The sequence below is a fragment of the Balaenoptera acutorostrata genome, chromosome 16 (assembly GCF_949987535.1).
Source record: "Balaenoptera acutorostrata chromosome 16, mBalAcu1.1, whole genome shotgun sequence".
Lineage (NCBI taxonomy): Eukaryota > Metazoa > Chordata > Mammalia > Artiodactyla > Balaenopteridae > Balaenoptera > Balaenoptera acutorostrata.
Window position 1 is genome coordinate 62,904,783 of NC_080079.1, and position 23,690 is coordinate 62,928,472.

At 54.7% G+C, this 23,690-nt stretch overlaps 1 protein-coding gene across 4 annotated transcripts; it reads left to right on the forward strand.

The window, feature by feature from the left end:
* Positions 1-481: 481 nt before the first annotated feature.
* DNAJB12 (DnaJ heat shock protein family (Hsp40) member B12) lies at positions 482-19,719 on the forward strand. Of its 4 annotated transcripts, none has more exons than XM_057530910.1 (9): positions 482-711; positions 8,386-8,566; positions 9,779-9,924; positions 11,912-12,097; positions 12,217-12,296; positions 14,215-14,324; positions 15,799-15,971; positions 16,577-16,727; positions 17,852-19,719. In XM_057530910.1, exons 1-8 carry the CDS (start codon positions 579-581, stop codon positions 16,696-16,698), a joined length of 1,131 nt encoding a protein of 376 aa, XP_057386893.1. In that variant the 5' UTR covers positions 482-578; the 3' UTR covers positions 16,699-16,727; positions 17,852-19,719. The 4 variants fall into 4 exon arrangements, with proteins under 4 accessions (XP_057386893.1, XP_057386894.1, XP_007167763.1 ...); XM_057530911.1 differs by having other exon boundaries at positions 18,973-19,719; XM_007167701.3 differs by having other exon boundaries at positions 16,577-16,721.
* Positions 19,720-23,690: the final 3,971 nt, after the last annotated feature.

The window sequence follows — 23,690 nt, forward strand, 5'->3', positions numbered from 1 at the left end:
TAAAATGACAGCTTCTGAGAGAAGATTTCTCCTATCAGGCTGTTTAAAATAGCACCATCCACTCTCAGTCCCTTTATTTCTTTATCTTTTCTTTTTCTCTTCATAGCATTTATCACTATATGAATATATTTCTTTATTGGACGTCTCCCCACCCCACTACACACACTAGAATGTAAGCTCCGTGAGGGCAGGGGCTTTGTTTTGTTCATCTACTGCATACCTAGCCGGGCAAATAGTGGGTACTCAATAAATATCTGTTGAATGAATAAATAAGAGACGTTCGTCTCAAACGCATAGAGTTACTACCAAGAATGTGCAAGCATACAAAACTTTAAGACCTCCGAATATGCCCCCTTGGACCCCAGGAATGTGGGCTTGCACCCTTAACGCCTCTCTTTGACGTCCCCCTCTTAGAAGACATACGGTAGCGCCTCCGCCTTCGCTCAAATCTCGGAAAAGGAGGGGCGGAGGGTTTATGTCATCACCCTGCGACCGCCTGCCCCGCGACGCGCCGGGTGCTGGCGCAGCTCTTCGCTCTCCCGGCCTCCCCCTCCCTGGTTCCGCGCTCTGGTTCCGCCATGGAATCCAACAAGGATGAAGCCGAGCGCTGTATTAGCATCGCCCTCAAGGCCATCCAGAGCAACCAGCCCGACCGGGCGCTCCGCTTCCTGGAGAAGGCGCAGCGGCTGTACCCGACGCCGCGAGTTCGCGGTGAGTGTGAGGTGCCGGAGACACGGAGGGGACATTAGAACTGATGGGGGGAATACGGGAACGGACCGACAGGAGCAGTTGGAGGAGGGGGAGGGGTGGCGAGGCGCGGCTACGCCTGCGCACTGAGACGCGCGGTGGCCGCCGGGAGGTGTAGTCTTTGGCTCCCACGCCTCTCCGGGATGCTGGACACCTGATGACAGGGGCGACAGCGACTTCAGATTTCCAGGTACTTGCAGAACGCTCTGAGATTTGGAGTTCCCAAGAATGAGAGGCGCTGGCAGACGGGGCGAAAGGAACTTACGTGGAAGAGAAATCGAAACTACTTTTCCCAAGGGGCCTTTCGGTGGCCCAAGGGCAGTCGCCGGCCTGAAAATATTATAGTTCAGGAAAATAAAGATAACTCGTCTGAAGGAGAGAATGAGTTCTATAGAGGGAAAGAGGACTTCCGACCTTCGGACGGCCTGAAAAGGCATCTCCATATCTTCACTCCCTTGCACGTCTCCCGGCGAGGGCCGGGGACCACCCTCCCCAAACTAGAGCCTGCCTTTTTCACATTCCACACACCACCTTGGAGCGTCTGTCCTGAGACCGGGCTCTTCACTCCCTCCTGGAGACTCTTCTCCCGCTTGTGAGATTCAGAGCGATGGCCTTATCCTCCCCCACCCACCCTCGCCCCCAAGAGTCCATCAATGGCCGGCCATATGGACGGCTGGACAGCCACAGGCTGCTAAGCGGCCCTGGTCTGTTTCCAAACCAAAGAGGGAATAGTGAGGTTGTCTATACTACTGATCACCTCCCTCTACCCAGGAACCCTTTTTTTCTTTAACCTAAGTCTTCTTTGGAGTTTTTCTTCATACACGCTGGAGGGGAGAAAGAGGTTGTCCATTAAAGATACAGATTTTGCGCCTGCAGTTACCACTTAGTAAAGTGGCCTATAGCAGGTACTCAGAAGACCTGGGTTCTCATCCTAACTGCTACCATGTGATCTTTCTGAGCTTGGGTTTCCTCAACTGGAAAATTAGAGGGTTGGCACAGATAATGTGAATAACAATCATACCCATAGGGCTTTTCAGTTTAGAGAGCTCTTTCAGTGCATTTTCTCTCTTGAGCCTGCCCTATCAGGGAGGCAGAGCAAAGATCATTATCTTTGTTCTATAGATGAGGAAATAACCTCAGAGGCCAGGGAATTACCCAGGATTACATAGCTAGAAATTGCAAAGTTCTGTGACTCTCTACATGTTTAGTAAAGGAATGAAATGAAACTGAACAGCAGCAGTCAGCCTTCTAACCCTTCTTGCCTGCGTTATGAAATTGAGAAAGGGTAATAGTGGTGGAAGAGGCAGCCTGGAATGCCTGAATTTTTCTCCCTCCTGATTCTGCGGGTTGATCTTTGGCCTGTTTGCCTTAGAGAGAGTTTCAGTCTGTATTTTCCAGGACTCCTGAGGTAACCTGCTCAAGGAACTTTTCTGTGAAATCACACTCTGTAAAAGGGGAGCCCTCTATATGGGGGGGGAGGCTTCCAGCTCTCAGCGTTCTGTCTGACTCTGATACTTAAAGGGTTCAGAAACAGGCAGCCAAGAAAGGATGGTAACAACATGGCCTGTGGAGCTCTTCTGTCAGCAAGCCCCCTGGTCCAGTTCAGGTGCTTGGATGGGTGTCCTTCCTGGGGCACAAGTACTGGAATTTGCTCAGGCAGAAGAGTGACCTGCTGTATATTTGTCATATTCATGTTATTCTGAAAAGAGTACATGGCTCGTGATTCTCTGTGAACTTCACCTTGTGCCATCTGCAGCCCTGCACTGAGCTGACAAGGATGTGGGGGTAATTTGGGCTTGAGATGGGGAAACCTTGGTTAAAAAATATTAGGTAGTTGTCTACACTTGATGTTTAAAGTTTGAACTCATTCTGGATACGTATTTAATGCAAAGACTTCTTTCTTTTGTTTCATTTGTAAAGTCTCTGCTTGTTGCTAAGTGGTAATAACAAGATTGGTAAGACATGATTGTTCACCTTAAGGAGCTTCCGATCTAGTGAAGGAGACAGAGTTACAGAAAACATAATATTGCAAACCATAAAACAAGAGCTGTGATTAAACAAAAATTAAGCACAGTGTTAGATGCTGAGAACTTAAAGATGGATGTGAAAAATCCAGTCCCTTTCCTCCATAAGTTCAGTCTGCTGAGGTGGAGATGGGGGGCGGGTGCGGCGTGGAGGATAAACTATAAGCAGTATCATGACAGGGACATAAAAATAATTGTAGATCACAGCGAGGGAAGGCTTCAGGGAGTAGAATGGGAGGCCGCATTTGAACTGCACTTTGGAGGAAGGTAGGAGACTTGAGAAGGGCATACGGGGGAAAAAGACATGGAGGCTGGAAATTGTAAGAGGTGTGGGGGAAGGAATTGAGTTTAACAAGATGTGGAGGCTGTGGAGGTGGTAATTTGAGTGTACAGAGGACTATGGTTGGAAAATAAGATGGAGCCAGATGGTGGGAATTCTTTCCTGCCATGCCAGGATATTTTCACTTTACTCTGTAGTTAATGGAAAAACTACTGAAGTTTTTGATAGCAGGAGGAAGATAAGGGTACTGTTCTTAAAAAGAGAACAGCATGAAGATCCCACATGCCGCAGAGCAACTAAGCCGTGCACCACGACCACTGAGCCTGTGCTCTAGAGCCTGCGAGCCACAACTCCTGAGCCTGCGTGCCACAACTACTGAAGCCCGTGTGCCACAACTACTGAAGCCCGTGTGCCTAGAGCCCGTGCTCCGCAACAAGAGAAGCCACGACAATGAGACGCCCGCGTACTGCAACAAAGAGTAGCCCCCGCTCACCGCAACTAGAAAAGCCCACACACAGCAACAAAGACCCAACACAGCCAAAAATAAAAAACAAACAAATAAATTTATTTTTTAAAAAAATAGAGAACAGCATAAAGGGTTAATGAGCGGGAAGAGAGACTCAAGGCAGAAACCTGTTGGGAGACACTTGCCTTGAGTGGGTTAGGAGTTATGAGGGCCTGAGATAAGGCAGCATGGATCAGGATAAAGTCACTGGAGGAAAGGTACCGAGCCTTCTGTGAGAGAAGGATGCTGAGGAGAAATGGGGACTCAGAATTCAAGCCTGTGTGACCAGGAAGAAACCAAGGCTGAAGAGCATGGGTGGGAAGAGATGGGCAGAGTGCAAGGTGCCTGTGGGATGTTCCAAAGAAGCTGTCAGCTTGGAGCTCCGGAGAGAGCTCCCGATTCCTGCTGAAAGTCTGCTGTCATCAGTTGGTTGGAGCCCATTGGAGTTGTGCCTGGCTGAGGTCACTGTGGGAAAGTGTGAAACGTGTAGCAGAGGCTGCTGCAGGCACAACCATCGCCACATCTGCCCTTAGGCAATAGGCAGAGACAGAGGAAGCAGGAGAGTGAGCTAGAGCAACAGCAGGGAGAGGCAGTCCAAGGAGAGGGCAGTGGCCAGGTAGCCATGGAGCCATGTGTCAGGGAGGCTGTGAGCAGCACTGTCGGTTGCTGCAGAGGCCGTGTGGGAAAAGGGCAGGTCGAGAAATGAAAGGGAGAGGCGCGAGAGCATGGGTGGAAGCTTGGCCTTGGAGAAGTGGAAGGACAGACGGAGGGCTGGGGTGAGAGGAGGCTCAGAGGAACCTCGAAGGGCCAAGGGACCTCACAGTGAAAGGATGTGAGGGGACTTGAAACTCTGCCGCAGGAGGTGGGATGGGGAGGCACCGAGGGCTGGACAGATGTAGCGGGGCCCTGAGCTGGGAAGTCACAGGGCAGGGGGCCAGTCTGTCCCTTTCTGAGAGTTTCTGTCCAGCTCCTGCAGCCTGGTAGCCCTTGGCTTCACTGCAGGCTTAGCGACAATGATGGAAGGCACTGTGTTTTCCAGGGAGCTGATGAGAACATCTGCAGGCCTCAGTTTCCCCAGCGTACAAAGTGAGGGTTAGCCATGGAGGACAGCTCGGCTGCCTCAGATTCTGTGGAAGCACCTGGCACAGAGACTGACACAGTTCAGAATGAGTAGCTGGTAATATTGTGATCTGGGCTGATGAACTGGCCAGCCACGGGAACAGGCTGGCCAGGGAGGTGAGGGAACCCAAGGTGGGGCGCTGGGGAACTCAGGGCTTCGGAAGGTAAAGTCTCAGCACTCAGCAGGCTTTGGACCTAGTTGTAACCGTGAGATGTCAGGCCGTCCCAGACTCCAGGTCCATGCCAAAGGCTGCCCAAGATTCTATGCAATGGCTGGCTCTGGGGTCCAGGCTAAGTCAGGAAGGCCAGCGCACGGGAGAAGGGAGGATTGGTAGCTGAGAGAGTTTGGCATTCAGGGCCCAGGAATGAGGGATGTACCAGGGCTGGCAAGGTCCAGGGTGGGGCTGTCTATTGAAGGACTGAGCGCACCCCCCATTGTGTGATCAGTCCTTCCATTTACCTTATTTCATGGAATCTTACTTACCCCCTGAACAACTCTGTGAGGGCAGGGACTGTGTCTTCACTGAGGAATTAGATAACTTGACAAGGCCACATGGCTAATTAGCAAAGGCCCCAGACTGTCCAGCCCCACTCCCAGACTCCTTCCCTAATCCAGCGTACCTCTCCTCACTTAGCTTGGGCACTGCAGGTACATAGAGACACCTGGAGATGAAGTTACAGTAACACATGACACAGTGTTTGCTGGGCATTGTGCTCAGTCCTTTGTAAGCATTCACTCATTTACTGATTTACTCTTTCAAGTTTCTTGAGGGAGATACAATTTTACATGGAGAAGCTAAGTTAACTTGTCCAAGGTGACTCTGCTAGCAAGTGGCAGGCCAGGTTTGAAGCCGGGCAGTCTGACTCTCCAGTCTGGGTTTGAGGAGGGGCCTCCCCTAGTAGCTTTGGCCGTAGAAATGCTCTCACATCTACCTGAGCTGCTACTGCCCCCACCCCAGCTTTGGTCTCTTCCACCAATTTCCCTTCTTTTTAAATGTCTGCCAGCTTTACTGGGAAGGGGCAGAGTCAGGATTTGAACCCAATCATGTCTGTCTAACTCCATCGCCACATTAAACTATTCTATCTCCTACTCTTTTGTTACTTTGCCTATCAGCCACTGTGCCATGAGGGATGTAACAGTGAGACAGGATGAGGCGGCCACATTCGGGGCCTAGCAGAGGGGATGTCCAGGCCACAAGAGAGACTTAATTGTCAACACCAGAAATCTTGAATTGCCACCTCAAACAGGAACATTCTGTGTGACCCAGAGCACATCCATTCCCCTTTGGGCTCTCTTTTTGCAGAGTAGGGAAATTAGAGGGGCCGATTCCATGTAACTGCCTAAAAAGCTTCCAGAATCTTCCCTGAAAGGTACTGGAGAGAGTCCATCCCATCTCCTGGCTGATGCTCCTGTGCATCTACAGCAACTGAATGGCTGGTCATGTTGTCCTTAGGGCATCAGCCTGGACCACTGGGGCTTCCAGAGAAATCGAAATAAACAGCTTCTTTAAAAGCCCTAGGAAACCAGCAAACCAGCTCCTGCCTCAGTGCCATCTTGATCAGCGTCGCTTTACCTGTTGGTTTCTTCCTTTGCCATTTCCTTGGTGCCTGGCATAGACCTGGAGCCTGGTACGGCCTGATGGCTCACGGTTACAACTGGGTCCAAAGCCTGCTGGGTGCTGAGACTTTGCCTTCCTAAGACTTGCAGCTCCCCAGCGCCCACACCTTGGGTCCCCTCACCTCCCTGACGAGCCAGTTCATCAGCCCAGGTCACAGTATTAGCAGCCCCTCATTTCGAACTTCTACTCTATGTCAGTCTTTGTGCCAGGTGCTTATACACATCTCATTTCATCCTTATCTACTGTGAGGAAAGCGAGATTCCGAGCAATTTCACAGATCAGCCAGGGTCAGAGTGTTAGGAAGTGGCTGACCTGAGATTTGAAACCTGGGTCTTTGTGAATGAACTTCTCTCTTGGAACAGCTGTGCTGGAAGGGGCTCCCCCTGCCAGGCTCCTGTGGTCTGGGATAGCAACGTAGTCAAGAGCGTGGTTTCAGGAGCTGGACATCCTGGAATTTAAGTGCTGCTACTCATCTCGTATAGCCACAGGCAAGGTGATCAAACGCAGCTCCTTCCTTACAACAGGGATGGCAGTAATAAGACCCAGCTCTAAAGTCACTATCAAGGTTAAATGGGCGAATACATGCAGAGCACCGTGTCCAGGCCTGCTGACTCAGTGAGCACTCATCACTCTCTCCTCTCTGAGCGCCTTCTCAGGCTTTGCTACAGGAGCCTCTCCACCCCATCATGCAGGGCGGGCTCACCTGTCAGCCTCTGTGTTTGGAGTTCCCAGCTGCTGACTCAGTGAGAACGCGTGAATTTACTCCAGTTCACGGGCAGCAGTGGCTCAGGACACAGTGGTCCACTTGAGGCCCAGTGCTCTGCTCTCAGCGAGCCCTGCTCCAGGCTTTGGGTGGGACCCACACGCGTCGCAGTAGAGTGTCTGACACCCAGCACAGTGCCTGGAGCCCCGCAAGCACCTGGCACATTTGAAGGAAGCTGATGACCATCCAGGCTGTGCTGCCATCCTTGCTCTGCACAGAGGTGTCCTGGGTCCCTACAGTGGTCCAGATGCCTGGTTTCCCAGGGCGCTGTACCCCAGGCGTGACTAGGGGGCTAACAGCTGGTTATGTGCCTGTAATAAATGGGCACAGGGGACTCCTGCCAGAGATATGGGCCTTTTCTCATTGAGTCGGCAGGCACCAAGGACTTGGGTTTGAATAACTGTGACCCTCTCTGAGGGTGACAGCTAAGGCCCTGTATAGACTATGAACATTGAAGTAGGACATTTGATGTGGCCAGCCATTTGGAAAAGGTAAACAATAGCAAGCAGTGAGCACAGCCGATGTTAGTCCTGAGTCTCACGCCACCCCTGGCCCTCTGGGGCAGAATCAGTGCCCCCCCATTCCTCTCCATGGCTAAGGGAGAGGAATCCTTCTCCAGGAAGCCTTCCGACCAATCCCAGCTGACTCAGATGGCCCTGCTAAGTGGAATCCCCATTACAGAGTACTTTGCCCATCTTCTCACTCAACGGAGGGTGGCTATTAAACACATTACTTTAGGATTTTATTTATTTATTTATTTATTTATTTTTGGCTGTGTTGAGTCTTCATTGCTGCACGCGGGCTTTGTCTAGTTTCGGCGAGCGGGGGCTACTCTTCGTTGCCATGTCCAGGCTTCTCCTTGCGGTGGCTTCTCTTGTTGCAGAGCGTAGGCTCTAGGCGCGGGCCTCAGTAGTTGTGGCGTGCAGGCTCAGTAGTTGTGGCTCACGGGCTTAGTTGCTCCGCAGCATGTGGGATCTTCCCGGACCAGGGATCGAACCCGTGTCCCCTGCATTGGCAGGCGGATTCTTAACCACTGCACCACCAGGGAAGTCCACTTTGGGATTTTAAAAACCTAAAGCGTTAACGGTTTATTTTTGTGCTGAGTTTAAAAATGATCTATACCCTAAGAACTGTGGATCCTAAGAGAGCAGGCAACTATCCCATTAGCCCTCCACAGGCCCAAGTCAGGGAAGGAGAGAGCTTCGTTGGGAAAAAGACTGGGTGGGATGCGGGGGTCCCGGGATCTCCCAGCGCCAGGCAGTCCCTCAGCCATTGCACATGGCCTTGCTGGAGGAGGAGCCCTGAATAGTTTCCTTGCTTTTGCACAGCCCTGATCAAGTCCCTCAACCAGAAACCACAGTCGGCCGGCGACCAACCGCAACCCGCCGAGGCAACCCAGGCGACCCATAGGAAAGCAGGTGGGGCCGGCGCCCCCTCGGCCAACGGTGAAGCCGGAGGAGGAGAGAGCACCAAAGGCTACACTGCCGAACAAGTAGCGGCCGTGAAAAGGTAGAGGGCTGGGCGGGCGGGCAGGGGCCAGAGCCTGGTGTGTTGGGACATTTTCAACTCTAGAGAAGGCTTCCTGCAGCCTGTCATCCACCTCACCCGGGAGGGTCTTAAGGCTGGAGGAGGTTCAAGAAGCCGAGCTCACCAGGCCCTCTCCTTGTTTCCCACGAGGCTCTGGAGTGCCGGCCTCAGGGCTCCACTGTTCCTCCCACCAAGACAGCCCACAGCAGAGGCTGGAAAAGCTGACGCTGCTGGCTTCCTCTGCCACAGGCCAGCAGGTCCTGGGCCTCTTTACACAGCCCTGTTTGTCAGAGATGAGGCCTGGTCTCCCCTCCAGATACTCCCCCAACCCACACTCCTGCCCCCAGCAAAGGCCCTTTCGGATCAGAGCCTGTGTGGGGTAGAGTGGAGGCGGGAGACGGTTATCCCTCCAAGGCTTGGGCTGACCCTGCACAGAGCAGCTCGCTACCAGGCTGAGACGGTCCAGCCAAGGCTTCTCAGGAGTAGCTGCTCCTGCTCCCGTTTCTCCTGAGGCCTCCCTACCAGCCGGCCTCGGGAATCCCTCTGCAGTCATTCCCACGTGGGCCTGGGTGCTAGTGAAGACATTGGCAAGCTTCAGGCCTGGGGTTCAGCCTCTGTGTGACCCAGCGTGACTATAGTTTGCCATAAAAGCATTTGCCAAATTTACGTCTTTCTGACCAGACAGGATTTTAACCAGACAAGCCCATGGGTTATAAGCAATAGAAACTGATTGTGAGCCAAGAGTCAGGGGTTCTCCAGGGACCCCAGGAATAAGAATCAGTGGAAGAGAAACAGCGTCTCTTCAGGGCCCTGTGATGGGGTGAACAGACACCTGCCGTGTCTGGCCTCTCTGTTACCCCCTCAGACTCGGATAGCCAGGAGAGTAGAGCTGGCAGAGCCTGGAACACACCTGCCCTTGGGCAGAGGCCCCTGACTGACGGACACCGACAGTCCTTCTGTGGTTGCCTGCAGTGAGGGTGCTGTTAGCTCAGGGAAATGGTTCCTGGCCTGGCAGAAACAGCGACTGCCCCCTCTTGAATCCTGAGTGTATTCTTGCTGTTTCTACTGGGCCTGTCCTGCTGGTCCCCAAGCGTGCTCAGAGCTGTGCACCCACACTGCTCTTTCCTCGCCCGCCACACCTCCCCGCCTGGGCCCACGTAGAGGTCCCCCACCAAGCTCCTCCCCCTTCTCTAGGGTCAAGCAATGTAAAGATTACTACGAGATCCTGGGGGTGAGCAGAGGGGCCTCAGATGAGGACCTGAAGAAGGCCTACCGCAGACTGGCCCTCAAGTTCCACCCTGACAAGAACCGCGCGCCTGGCGCCACTGAAGCTTTCAAAGGTGAGCCGGCCCTGGTTCCCTGGTGTTGGGCTGTTCTGATCGCCTGTCCTTGGGAGGGAGGGAGGGAAAAGGGGCTTTTCCAGGAAATGGCCTTGGGAAGTGGCTCAAGTCCTCCCAGCTCAGGAGCTGCTTCCTGGGAAGAAGGTCCTAGTAGCCACCTCCAGCCACATGGTCTGTCAGAGCACAGGTGGCGCCACTCCTCTCTCTCCTTGCCCCTCACTCCCCGGGGCTTACAGGAGGGGAGCTGAGGCAAGAGAGGACCGGTGGCTTCTCCAAGGTCACATGGTGGTTGAGGGGCAGAAGCAGGCCTCCCGACTCACCCGTGTTCACTTCCTCATCCTGGGATCTTGGTAATAGTTTCCCTGTGCTGAGAACCTGGGTGGCCCTGAGTCAGAGTTTGGTGGCCTCCTCAGCACCAGCAGCCGTGGCCAACCCACCCTGGCCTCTTTATACACACCCCCTGTCCCTCTCACACCACACACAGCCTAGGGCCTGCCCTGGGGGGATGTGAAAGTCTCTCTGGCCTCAGGGCCTGTTGGTTCTGGGGTGGGTGCTTCAGTTCTGGCTGAAATGATAAGCTGCCCTTCAATCATCTATATTTTCACTGAACAAATCAGGCACACGTGCCGGTTCTGTGCCAGCACTGAGTTGCTGGGCGCTAGCAGTTCCACAGACATCTCTTCTCTCACGCCCACCTTGTCCTCACTGGGACCTTCAGGATCTTAGGCTCACTCCCTCTGGGGGATGGCATGGTGACTAGCCCTGTCTGGCCCAAGCAGGGTGCTGTGCAGTACGGGGGCTGGGACCACAGCCAGTGGGGAGTCTGCGGCAGAGCAGACCCCAAGACCCAGTGTGCTGTCTCACAGCACTGCCCCAGGTGCTCCATTCCAGGCTGCTTGGGGTTGGTCTCCAGTGAGGCAGTCTGCAGGTGTCTTCCCTCTGCTGGTCCGCCAGCCCCAGGGGAAGAAGGAGAATGGGACTGGGGAGGCAGGGTAGCTGTGGTTAATGTTTCTCCAGCCCTGACCTCTGCCTGCAGCCCTGCCCCGACAGGCACTGAGAGACCACACCTGGCCTCGGGGCCCTATCACAATGGGAGCAGGAGGAGCATTCTCCTTATTCTCAGGGGTTGCAGGTTGTGAAGAGGTGCAGCTTTGACCTACTCCTTTGAGAGAGTGGGCCGCTGGAGAAGGAGCAAGAGACAAAGGAGGGCTCGGAGCTGGGGCCTTCGGGGCACAGGCCTCCCACCTGGGGAGCTCTAATGGGGAGGCCCCAGGGCTGCGCCAAGGAAGAGCGGCTGGGACCTGGACCCCAGGGAAGACAGGGCTCGCCATGCCACACCGCCAGCAGTGGTGAGCCGGGGGACGTGGCCCCTCCTGGGAGTTCCTGCTGCTCTCCAGTTTACAACAGCACATCACGTGTTTGTTCAGCCCTCATGTCGTGCTATGACTTCAAGATTACATACCCTCCAGAAAGGGATGCCCCATCCCACTGGACACCTCGAGAGAGTGATGAGGTAGGGGCGTTTTGGTGGTTTTCATAAAGTCAGAGAGCAGACTTGAAGCAAGACACACCTGGGTTTGATTCCTGGCTCTGCAGCATCAGACGTGTGTGAGCTGACACTTCAGCTCTCTGAGCCTCAGTTTTCTCATTGGTAAAATGGCGATGGGTTGTTAGGAGTAAGAAAGATAATGCCCATAAAGGGCCTGGCGCGTAGAAAAAATCGGACCGTCGTCGCGAGGTGGAGAGTAAGGAGCCTGAGCATTAATCCTCCACCCAGCCCAGGCTGCCCGCATTCACTTAGAGGTACTCCTGCATGTCCCCCGCCCACCCCCTCTTGCTCAACAGCCAGACTTCCCACTGGCCCCTAGGACTCCTGCTTCCTAGAGCACCACTTGAGTACCTGAAGGAAGTGAGCGCTTGGCCGCCATGGGCGCCTCCAGCTGCACCCCCAGCATCCTCGGGCCTGACCGTTCTACCTTCTTTCTAGCCATTGGCACAGCATACGCAGTACTTAGCAACCCAGAGAAAAGGAAGCAGTATGACCAGTTCGGCGATGACAAGAACCAGGCAGCCCGGCACGGCCATGGGCACAGGGACTTCCACCGCGGCTTTGAAGCCGACATCTCCCCTGAAGACCTCTTCAACATGTTCTTTGGAGGTGGCTTCCCGTCTAGTAAGTGCCCCCGCTGTCCCCACAGCCAGGCCTCCCTGGTGGTGATGGTGGGAGACTGGATGCCAGCCTCTCCCGTTCCCAGCAGCCCCACTCCTGACTCAGTCCCTCTGACCCCCCAGGTAACGTCCATGTCTATAGCAACGGCCGCATGCGCTACACGTACCATCAAAGGCAGGACCGCAGGGAGAACCAGGGTGATGTGAGTGAGGAGAGCGCTGGGGAAGGGACGGGGAGGGTGCCCGGTGCCACCCGAGGGGATGGGGCCTGGGCTGGGGAGTGATACCCCTCGCTGACATTCTGCGGCAGCAGTGCCCCCAGAACTTCAGCCGAGAAGCCATCTTGGTCCCCCCATGCCATCCCGCTGAGGGACACCAGAGGGAGCCATACTGCCCAGCACCCACAGCCAGAGTAGGGGTTTCATGGCCTCTGCTGGGGAATGTAATGCAGAAATTTCTCTACCTGCAGGCAGGTTCCAGTGTGAATGGCCTTTGTGAGGTCCATTTGTTCTTTTGGGCTTTTTTCCTTTTTTTAAGATTTAATTTTATTTATTTTTGGCTGCATTGGGTCTTTGTTGCTGTGCACGGGCTTTCTCTAGTTGCGGCGAGCGGGGGCTACTCAATGTGCACGGGCTTCTCATTGCGGTGGCTTCTCTTGTTGCGGAGCACGGGCTCTAGGTGCGCGGGCTTCAGTAGTTGTGGCTCGCGGGCTCTAGAGCGCAGGCTCAGTAGTTGTGGTGCACGGGCTTAGCTGCTCCGCGGCATGTGGGATCTTCCCGGACCAGGGCGTGAACCCGTGTTCCCTGCATTGGCAGGCGGATTGTTAACCACTGCACCACCGGGGAAGTCCCGGTCAATTTGGTAAATCCAAAGTGACATTTTCCAAGCAACGGAAAGTTAAACTTAACGATAGAATTGTAAAGGATGACAACATAGGGCTGGCTCTTCTTGCTTCTTTTCAGCACTCTTCAAAAATGTATACAGGGACTTCCCTGGTGGCGCAGTGGTTAAGAATCCGCCTGCCAGTGCAGGGGACACGGGTTCGATCTCTGGTCCAGGAAGATCCCACATACTGTGGAACAACTAAGCCTGTGCACCACAATTACTGAGCCTGTGCTCTAGAGCCTGTGAGCCACACCCACTGAAGCCCACGCGCCTAGAGCCCATGCTCCGCAACAAGAGAAGCCACCGCAATGAGAAGCCTATGCAGCGCAACAAAGAGTAGCCCCTGCTCGCCACAACTAGAAAAAGCCCGTGCCCAGCAACGAAGACCCAACGCAGCCAATAAATGAATGAATGAATGAATAAATAAATAAATAAATAACAGCAAAGAGTAGCCCCTGCTCGCCACAACTAGAAAAAGCCCGTGCCCAGCAACGAAGACCCAATGCAGCCAGTAAATAAATAAAATTTATTAGAAAAAAAGTATATAAAAGCTGTAACAAGACAGTGCATCAAACATTTTGAATGCCACAGATTATAAGACCAGCTGGCTGACTAAAATTAAAGCAGTTAGCTAAGATTAAAATACTGCGGACAGTTGCAGAATATTTAAAATTACGCCAGGCAGAGGGGTTCTCTTTTGCTCTGATAATGTGGCCTTCTGTTTTTATCCATGTTTTAAACTTTTATTTTGTGTGTATTTAACATCCAGAAGAGTTTTTTAAATCACAGATTATCACACTGTGAACAAATTTTTTTATTTATAATTTCTTAACTGGCAGTTTTTAAATTGTTAATATAGTCATATGGTTCAGAATTCAGAAGGGTGTATATAGGGAAGGTCTCTCTCCAGCCCTGCCTCCCAAGTGTCTGGAGGCAGACGCTTTTGCTCACTTTTTTTTTGGTATTCTCTCACAAGTAAATACGTATACCCACCTCCTACCCCAGCATTTAACCCCAGTTGCTGCTTTGTTTTTATCTGGGGAAACTGGCAGGTAGAGGAGTTTCTGTATTTTGGGGACCCGTGGGAGGGAAGGGGAGGGAGCGGCGTCATGGCCTATCTGCATGGCAGCTGGCTGCCATCCGGACTCCATTGTGCTGGGGGAGCTGGTGGCGTTTGCCGCCAGCGTCGCCCCCCGCCCGGGTCCGGCTTGGGTGACCGTTGGCTCTTCCCTGCAGGGTGGGCTGGGGGTGTTTGTCCAGCTGATGCCCATCCTCATCCTGATCCTCGTGTCAGCTCTCAGCCAGCTCATGGTTTCCAGTCCACCCTACAGTCTCAGCCTGAGACCGTGAGTACCTGCAGCTGGGGTGAGGCCGGGATGCTGGGTAGACGGGGGCCTTTGAGTCTCAGCCCCCATCAGGGGCCTTCCTTCCCGTCCTCATCCAGCGGGTTCTTGATCAAAATGCAGAAAGCTGCTTAGAATCCAGACTTTCCCTGTGAAGCTGAGGTTCTTGATCTTTTAAGGATCATAGTCCCCTAAGAAAATGCAATGAAACCTGCAGATCTTTCCCCTAGAACACTGCACATACACCTGGTTTGCATATGATTTCACAGGCTGCATGACACTCTCCCCATCTTACCTGCTGGCCTTGAAATAAGAACCTCTTCTCTTCCATTCTGGTTGAGGGCCCTGGGGCCATGGGAAGAACAGGGGCTCTAGAGTCAGAGCAAGGGTGGCTTTGAATCCCAGCTCCTCTACTAACTAAGCAGCTATGTGACCCTGGAGTAGTTACATAACTTCTCTGAGCCCTGGTTTCCTCATTTATAAAATGGGAATAATAATAACATCTACCTGCTTATGAAAAATGAGTAATACACGTAGAATGCCAGGCTCATTAGAAATGCTTGACAACATTTGTTGAATGACTATATGGTCTCAACCACCAATAGTGAACTTGGGCAAGTTATTTGCCCTTTTAAAGCGTCAGCTCCCCTCATTTATTTCCAGCACCTGGCCCAGGATCGGGTGCTCAGCTTCTTTTGCTGGAAGCCCTCTGCTCCCATCTAGTGGCCTGGCTCTGCCTGGGAGCCTGGCAGGATCCCTCTCAGCCAGCAGGGGGCAGAGTCGGTCCACTGGACCCACACCAGCCGGCACAGGCGCTCTGTGGCCTGATGCCAGCCTTTTTCTCTGCAGCCCGAGAGCTGAGAGGCAAGAATGGGCAGACAGGGGCTGTCCTCACCAGAGCACTAACTCCTGTCTGCATGTTGAGGCTCTTCCCTGAGCCTGCAGAGCCTGCAGTTGGAGCTGGAAGATAGAATCCAAGAGCTGGAAGGATACAACTCCTTGGAATCCTTCCTGTCATTTTGTTCCTAAGACTCTTCACTCTATACTGGGAGCTCCTGGATACACAGGCAGGCCCTTAGCAACGATTGGCTTAGGGGATGAATGAGGGAATGGAGGCACAGGGAGCTCAGGTCACACAGCTCGGTAGAGGTGGAGCCCGTGCTCGCTCCGGGTTCCCTCCTTCCCTGACCAGGCCCTCCCAGAGAGGGGCTTCTCCGCAGAAGCCCCGGCAGCAGTGTGGTAAGCAGAGAGCCTGAGGAAGGCCTTGCCGTAGTCTGTGCCACTCATACGGGAGGGACCCCCTGCCTTTTCTCCGCACCCTCATTTGGGTAGCGTGGAGTTCCTGCTCTAGTTTGGGAAGGAAGCAGCTGCTCCTGTGGCCTGTGTGACACCTCCTGCTGGGAGCCCCGGTCATCCCTAGAGCTGCCCTGGGCCTGGGGACCCAAGCCCACTTTGTGCCTGGTCTGTTTCTGGCCAGGTCGGTGGGCCACGTCCACAGGCGAGTCACCGACCACCTGAACGTCGTTTACTACGTGGCAGACACGTTCTCTGAGGAGTACACAGGCTCCAGCCTCAAAATGGTTGAACGGAACGTGGAAGACGATTATATTGCCAATCTCCGAAACAACTGTTGGAAGGAGAAGCAGCAAAGTGAGTGTGTGCGTGTGTGTGTGTGTGTGTGTGTGTGTGTGTGTGTGTGTGTGTGTGTGTGTGTGTGTGTTTGGGGGCACAAAGCTTGAGAGCAGGGAAGGAAAAAGCCCTGCTCCCCCAGTGATCTGTGGGCCCAGCACCTGGCACCGCCCTGCGCCAGCCACGTCCTAGCCAAGAACCGCCCTCCACCCCTGTGTTTCCCTGGGGCTGGGAGCCTTGAGCCACCTGGAGATGTCCTCCAGCTTCCCATAAATCACTGCAATCAGCCTGTTGTTTGGCTGCCGCAGGTAAGTATGTAGAGAGAGATCACAACATTTCTCCTCCCCACCCACTGACTGGGCATCTGGCTCTATCCATGGGACCCTGGGGCCGTCTCACCAGAATAACAGGTTCTCTCTTTGGCTGGCCTCGCCTATACTCTATAGAAAGGGGCCTCTATTCTGCTCCCAAGGTGGGACCATATTTCCTCCTCCAGGGTCTACCCTAAGGAAAGCCAGCCCTGCCCCAGCTCCTGGGCCTGTAACTACCTTTCCCCTCCCGCACAGGCCAAGCAGGCATTGTAGCAGCCTTAGAGGTTGCCCTAACCCTGCCCCATTGCTTTGCAGAGGAAGGCTTGCTGTACCGGGCCCGCTACTTTGGCGACGCAGATATGTACCACAAAGCACAGAAGATGGGCACCCCGAGCTGTAACCGACTGTCAGAGGTGCAGGCCTCCCTGCATGGATAGTCCTGGGCCAGCCTGCCACCGAGGTCCAAGTATGAGCCAGGGCCTCCTCTGCCCTGCAACTCCTGGCAGCTCTGGTCTTGGTCATGAGGCAGAGGAGGGTGGGAGGAGGGAGGGAGGGAGCCTGTGATCGTGGCACAGTTTCCCTGTCCCCAGCCTGGCCTCCAGCCTGCAGAGTTGGGACAGCTCTGGGGTGTGCTGGGAAACTGAAGTCTTTAGTGCCCTTTAGTGCCCCTCCACAGCACCCTACCCTGCTCGCTGGCTCTGGAGCTGTGGGGTGCCCAAGGCTGCTGCTGAGGGCCACTCATGCCTCCTTGGTCTACTTCAGCCATCCAGTCCCCCATGGCCCTTTCCCAAGTGCAGCAGACTGTTATCTGTGCCCTGGGATTTAGGCTGCCGAGTATTACTGAGCCCCTGAAAGCCCCCACACACTCCGCAGCTGACACCAGGATGAACCACGTGGGAACGGGTGGGCCGAGAGCGCTTCCTCTTCCCCTGTCCTTCCAGGCAGGAGGAAATGGAACAAGATGGTTGGGCAGCCAGACAGCGCCCAGGGCAGGGAGCCGACAGGCTGGGAGCGGGAGGGGCCCGTGCCCCCAGACTGGTCCTTGTCTGGTGGGGTCAGAGGCCCTCTCAACACCACTGCACCTGGAAGCCACAGGCATCCGGCCCACCCAGGCATCTCACCTGTGGTCTGAGGAAGGGAACAGAAGGTCATGAGTTCAGGGTCGAACGAACAGAGAACCCTTAGCACAGAAGGAGTGGGGGAAGAAAGGTGCTGGTAGCAGGCTCCCTGCCTCCTTTACCCCTGTGTATGGATAGCAGGCTCTGTTCCCAGCATTTGCCAGAGGGGACAGCTTGGACCAAGCCCAGAGGAGTGTGGGCAGAGCCGCTAATGGTTCTTTTTTGTGTTGGTCCGCTGCCCACCCCCTCCTCTGCCTGTGTCCCCTCAGCAGGGATCCAGCTACAGACTCTGCTTTGAGGCCGTTTGCTGGTGCCTCTGGGAGAGAGAAACAGACCGCAGGAGGGCGACGGGGCAGGGGCTGAGGTGGGCAGCGCCGGACAGGGCCGAGGAGTTGGCTTGTTAGTGTGGGCTGAGCTGGAGGCTCTGGGGCATGTAACTGCCAAGCTAACTGTTAACCACTCTCCTCCCCAGACTATGAAATCCCTGGAGAATTTGTGGTGACATGCACTGAGCCAAGGTGACGAACTGTATATTTAAGGAAAGACAAAAAAAGAAAAAAAATTAAAATGGAATTGGAGGCCGGACGCTGCACAACTGCCCTCTCTCTCACCCAGTAAATGCAGAAAGCTGTTAGGACAGACAGGAAAACCTGCCATGGGGCTGCTTCCCTTCCTCCCAGGGCTGGCAGAGGCTCAGGCTCCACATCGGCTCTCTCCTAGGATACAGAAACCATGACAACGAAAGTAGAATGTAAAACTTGCAGCAAATGTCTGTAGGAAGGGCTGGGGGAGGGGGCAACCAACTGCCTTTCTTCCCCCTCCCAGGAGCTACCACCAGTCACCTCAGTGGAGGTAATCAGAGGTGTTGGCCAAGGATAGAGAGGAGGAGGAAAGAGAACTCTCTGTAGAATGTAATTTATAGATGCGTGTATATGTATATATCTATTTATATGTAAATAACATATACAAAGATATATAGATATATAGAGATATAGTCTACTTTTTAAACTATGCAGGGATTTGGTTAAGTTGTTGAGTTGATTTCCTCCCTGTTTTAGAAAACAAGGCCTGTTTGGGGAAGGCAGCCTGGTCCTTCGAAGGCTAGACATTAGCCATAGCTGACAGCATGAGGAAAGTTGGGCCACAGCTTTTAACGTTCCCCTCAACCCCAGCCTGTTTTTGATGGCAGCAGTAATCATGATAGCATAAATCTGCAGAGAACTTGGAAGGTTGCCAGCGGTATGGTTAAACTGGAGAGGAGCAGGCTGCGGGGGAAGAAAGGACTCCTGGGGCCAGGTGCCAGGTCAGTATTGAGTCATGGTAGAGGCCCCAGATGGCCTGTGGGGATGAGACCACCCACTGCAAGTTTGGCCAGCTCAGGTGGGCGCTTTGTCCTGGTGCCCAGGAGCCCCCTGCCCCCCATGCCACTGAGAGCAGCAGTGTTGGAGAGGGGAACCAGGTTCTGCCTGACCACCTCCCCCCTTAGTCCCTATGTGAGTTTTGCCTTATAGGTGCCCCAGGGCACAGCCCCATTGTTGCTCCTGGTTTTTCCTAAGTCATGTACCAAGGACTCCAGAAGGCTTTTCCTCCCAGAGTCAACCACGTTGGGCCCAGGACGCTGGGGCAGAAGCCAACTCCCGAAGAAAGTCCGTGACCGTGGGCGCCTCTGTCTCTACCCTCCATGGACATGATGCCACCCGGCCTTCTCTTGCACGTTGGATAAAGGATGCACCTGAACCAGAAGGGTTTTCTTATGGTCACCCTCAAATGAGGATTTTTCTCAAAACAGCAGTTGCTGCCAGGGGAAGAGAGGGAGGTTTTATTTATTCCCACAGTTTATACTGGGCCTTTTGGAATTACCGTTTTTCCCAAATTTTCCTCTGGTGGTGGGTGTGTCATTGAGCCTGCCATCCTCCAAAGCCTTACTACCCCAAGCTGCCAGCCAGGAGGGGATCACCACCCTCCCAGAGCTTCTCTTGGCTCTTTTTATAAAAGTCCCCCAACAAATAGGATTCTTGCTGGGAAAGGGAGCTTGGTTAAGGAGAAATGTCAAATACAGTTTTTAAACAAGGTCCTGCCCTGTGATGAAGCGCCCTCCCCCCCCCCCCCCGCCCCCGCCCAAAGAGATGCTCAGAACTGGATGTGGGTGAGAGCACCCTGCCCGTGGTGGCCCTGGTGCTCGGCTCCCACCACCCCAACCCTCTGGTCTCAGTAGATGTCCCTAGACGGGCTGAGCCATGTGCAATAAGAACATAGATCCTAATGGATCCACTGAGAAGCTGTATTTCTTGAAATAGAATTCTGAAATTGTATATCTATAAATATATGTTTATTATGTGATTGGTTGGCCTTGGTGGGTGTGTGTTGAGCAAGGGGGTTGAGCTGCGTGGGGAGCAGGGCACAAGCACCTGTTGCTGCTGACACTGTCCAGCCCATACCACAAGGAGTTTTGGTGGCAAGCCTGAATGCCCCCTCGCCCCAGCTGACAGCCACTTCAGTCACAAGTGTTGTTCCAGGGCTGACTCCATCCCCGCAAAGGGTAAGAGGCTCAATTAGGCCAGGACCCTGGGGTCCCTGACACCAGTCCAGGGTGGGCAGCCCGGGCCACGATCACAGCCCCCACTTCCCCTTGGTCCTGCTCCCTCCCTTCCATCCCTCTGATTCCATCAGCCCTGCTGTGAGCCCAGCAGATTTCCCTCTCCCCAGCCCGGCGGAGCTCCAGCCCACCCTGGCCCAGAGCAAGGGAAAAGTTCTCCGAGTTTCTTTCTGTCTCTGGCTGCACAGCCTTCCCAGCCACCCTCCTCCCCCAGAGGGCTGGAGAAGTTTGAAATGCGGCAGCCCGAGTAGGGCTTTACGTGAATGGAGCGGCAGATCTGCCCGGGCCTCCCAGAGACAGGGCCCAGCAGCCCTGACTGGTGGCCCCAGGCCCCTCCTGCTGCCGCTCCAGCCAAAGACAGGCAGGCTGCCCGGTGGTGCCACTGCAGCCCGGGAGCTCATTGGCTGCCCCCACCCGGGTCACCGCGGCCTGCCCAGCCCGGTCTGCGAGCTGCCACTTGTTGGCTGCAGTTGACAGGGGCGTTGCCAGCCGCCCCCATTAACCCACCCGAACCCCCTGCCCTGGGCTGTGTGGTTCCATGAGCCAAAAGGGGTGGGACAGACGCCGTCGACTGTTTGCTGCAAAAAAGAGCCTTTGACAAGCGTCCCCACCCACTGTCAGGTGGCAGAACGAGCGCCTAGTCCGTCCAGGCTCCTGGGATCAGCCAGCTTATCTCCTTGTCCCAGGCTGCCCCCAGGTCTCGAGAAGGGAACTGCTCCAAGGGGCAAGGAACCCACACCCCAGCCCGACTGTAACCTCATCCCTGCCCCGAGTTCCCCGGGCAGGGTCACCTGGCTGTTGAGGGCAGGCGCACAGACAGATTCGGGTAAATAGACTGTTGACAACAGTGTCGGCTCTGGAGCAGCTCAGAATCCTTACCAAAGGTCACACCATGTGATTTGAGCAAGTCTGCCCATTTCCCAGAGCAGGAAACTGAGGCCTGAGGTAGGGAAGGTGATGCCCAAGGGTCTCCATGAAGCTGTGCATATCTTTGGGGTCTATGTGGCAGAGCAATCATTCTGAAAACATTTGCTGTCCTCGAGGGGATCAAACCCACTCGTGCCAAGTAGAGTGGCAGGAGTCCTGAGTGCAGAAGGGTGGGAAAGGGGGGAAAGACCACACTAAGGAAATGGACTTAATCTGAGGGGCTGGAACCGGGGCCGGGCTGCCCTTATGAGCCATGCACTCTCTCTCCCGGCAATGACAAAGGTGTCCACCCTGCTATGCAGGGCGGCTTCCCTGAGCTGGAGTCACACCCCAGAGGCAGCGTGGTGGCTCAGTTGGGTGTCAGTGTGGACCCCACAGCCCAGCTGCCTCCTGGGCTGATCCACGTACTGGCTGGGTGGCCTTGGGTGTGTCACTTAAGCTCCCTCTGTCTCAGTGGCCTCATCTTCAAAATGCAGGTAATAAAACCACCTACCTCATTGGGTTATTTTGAGGAGTAAAAGTTATCACATATACACACTTTAAAAAAATCAGTCCGGTACATAGGAAGCTCCATTTAAGTGTTGTTATTCATTCTCAGTCAAAGATTAACTGAGCACTAACTGGGTGTCAAATCCCACTCCAGACACCGAAACCACAAAGGCGGCTGAGATTCGGGCTGCCCTGGAGGAACTACCGGCCGGGTAGGTGAACCAGCGTTCAGCAGACCCCAGTGGGCAGAGGACTGTGACGGCAACAAACCTGGGAGCGTGGAGGTGTGAGCGGCTCTGGCTGGGGACTCTCGGTAAAGAAACTGACATCTATGAAGGAGGTGAGAGTGTGGGCAGAGCCTCGGGTGGGGTGAGTACTCTGGCTAGAGGGGACAGTGTGGGCAAAGTCCTGAAGCTGGGTAAGTACAGGAGGGACTGCATTCAGGGAACAATGCATATGCCAGGTCCCCAATCTATGATTGTCATCTCGCCAGTCACACCCAGTGGCCTTGGGCAGAGAAAGAACTTCACTGGGAATGAATGAACAAGAGACCCTGAGCCTCCCGAATCCTGGCTGTCCCCTGTCCACTCTGTTCAGCATTCAGCAAGCGTGTCTGAGCCTTTCTTGGTGCTGGGCCCTGCCCTCAGGGAGACAGCCCTGTAAGGCCAGCCATGCGGGAGGCGAGCAGGGGAGTAGGCACAGAGGTTGGCAAAGCTGGAGGCCTAGGCCGTGGCATTCACACTGTCACCCCTGTCCCCCCTGACCCTCATGGAGGGATGTTTCACCAGGAACAGAGCCCAGGCTTCCTGTTACTTCCAATAGCCCCACAGCTGTTTGGGCAGGAAATAAAGGTCCAGGGCCCAGACAGGACAAGGGGTGCGAGGGGCATCTCTAGGACCCCCAGGGCCAAACAGCCCTCCCAGAGCCCAGGAGTTGGGGCTTTGCTTGGGAGAAGAGTGGGGAGTCTGACTGCCACACCTTGTTTACCCCATTCTCCCCTTTCCCTTCATTAATTTAGTCTAAACGAAGTCCCAGGGAGGGCCTGGCTGCCTTCTGTAGCTCTGACTCGGGCTGTAGTTTTCCTTGGGGAGGACGGGGTACAGTTCTCCGGTGGAGCTGGTACTCGCACAGCCAAGAGGTCAGGCTTAGGGCCTTCAGGGACTCTGGTCAGCACTCCCACTACCTTCACTGGATGGATTGTTGCCATTTTTTCTGATGGACACAGTGAAGGGGCCCAAGAGACTGGCACCCAAACAGTGCAGGAGGATGCTGACGATCTCTTTCCGGTTAAGGAAGTGGAGGCCGGGAGGATGGAGTGAGGTCCTTTTCCTGTCTCCAGGTGACCTGCAGGCCCTCACACTCTGACCTCGCTGCCTGATGCAGCCTGCTCCACCCACCCTCCCCTGACACGCCGCCCAGCTCCTCCTGCCCGGAGCCTCCCTGTGGCTCTGCCACTGTCCTCCAGGAGGCCTGCCTGTGTTCCCGCAGCCTGGGCCTGCCCTGCCCTCTCACTGAAGGTGCTCGTGCAGTTCTTGGAAGAAGGCTTCACAGCCTGAAGAGGCAAGGGCCTGTCTGGGGCCTGTCCACTTGTTCAGTGCTGCAGCCCTGGGGCCTGCACACAGTGGGGCCTCCATGAACACTGCTGAGGAAGAAAGGGGCACCCCCCAGCACTGAGACACCTTTCTGATGGCCACTCGTGGCTGTCCTTCCGCAGCTTTCTCCACCTCGCATACCCTGCCCAGCGTCACCCTGTAGGTAGCTTTGTAGCCATAAACCCACATGCAGGACCAGGGACACTTCTGCCAAACTTCACAGGGCTCCAGTGAGGACCAGCATCCAGCTGGGTGGATAGCATATGTGAACCAGGCTCCTGTGAGATAAGCACTGAGTGAGGCCTCTCCCTTTTCCCCACCTCATGGGGGAAGCAGAGTCCTGCTGAAAATGCCCACCACTTCTCCTCTCCCTGAGGGGGGGATGGCTGTACCAGGGGCTAGTATGAGAATCATAAACAGTGCTCATCCTCGAGGGGACCTCTGACCGCTGTCCAAAGTGTTCCCCACCCCTAATGGGTGGAAGAGGATGTGTTCTCCAGTGCTCAGGCCGGTGCCAGTTGGCCCCACCCACGCCTGGACACAGACCCAGTTCTGTTCCTGGGCTGCCCCAGTGCTGCCCTGGCCACAGGCCTCAGGGTCACCGCTGGCAGGCTTTGCTACCTGCTGGTCACCAACCCAGGGCCCCGGGTGCTGAGGATGGCATCCTGGGCCCCGTGTGTCAGACAACCTCCCACAGTGCCACACGG

What these genes read in the sequence shown, in the direction of transcription:
- DNAJB12 (XM_007167698.3), top strand. Translation starts at nt 579, where the DNA reads ATGGAATCCAACAAGGATGAAGCCGAGCGCTGTATTAGCATCGCCCTC. An exon ending in CAAGTAGCGGCCGTGAAAAG is followed by an intron (nt 8,567 to 9,778) that starts GTAGAGGGCTGG and finishes CCCCTTCTCTAG; the next exon opens with GGTCAAGCAATGTAAAGATT. An exon ending in GCAGGGAGAACCAGGGTGAT is followed by an intron (nt 12,297 to 14,214) that starts GTGAGTGAGGAG and finishes TCTTCCCTGCAG; the next exon opens with GGTGGGCTGGGGGTGTTTGT.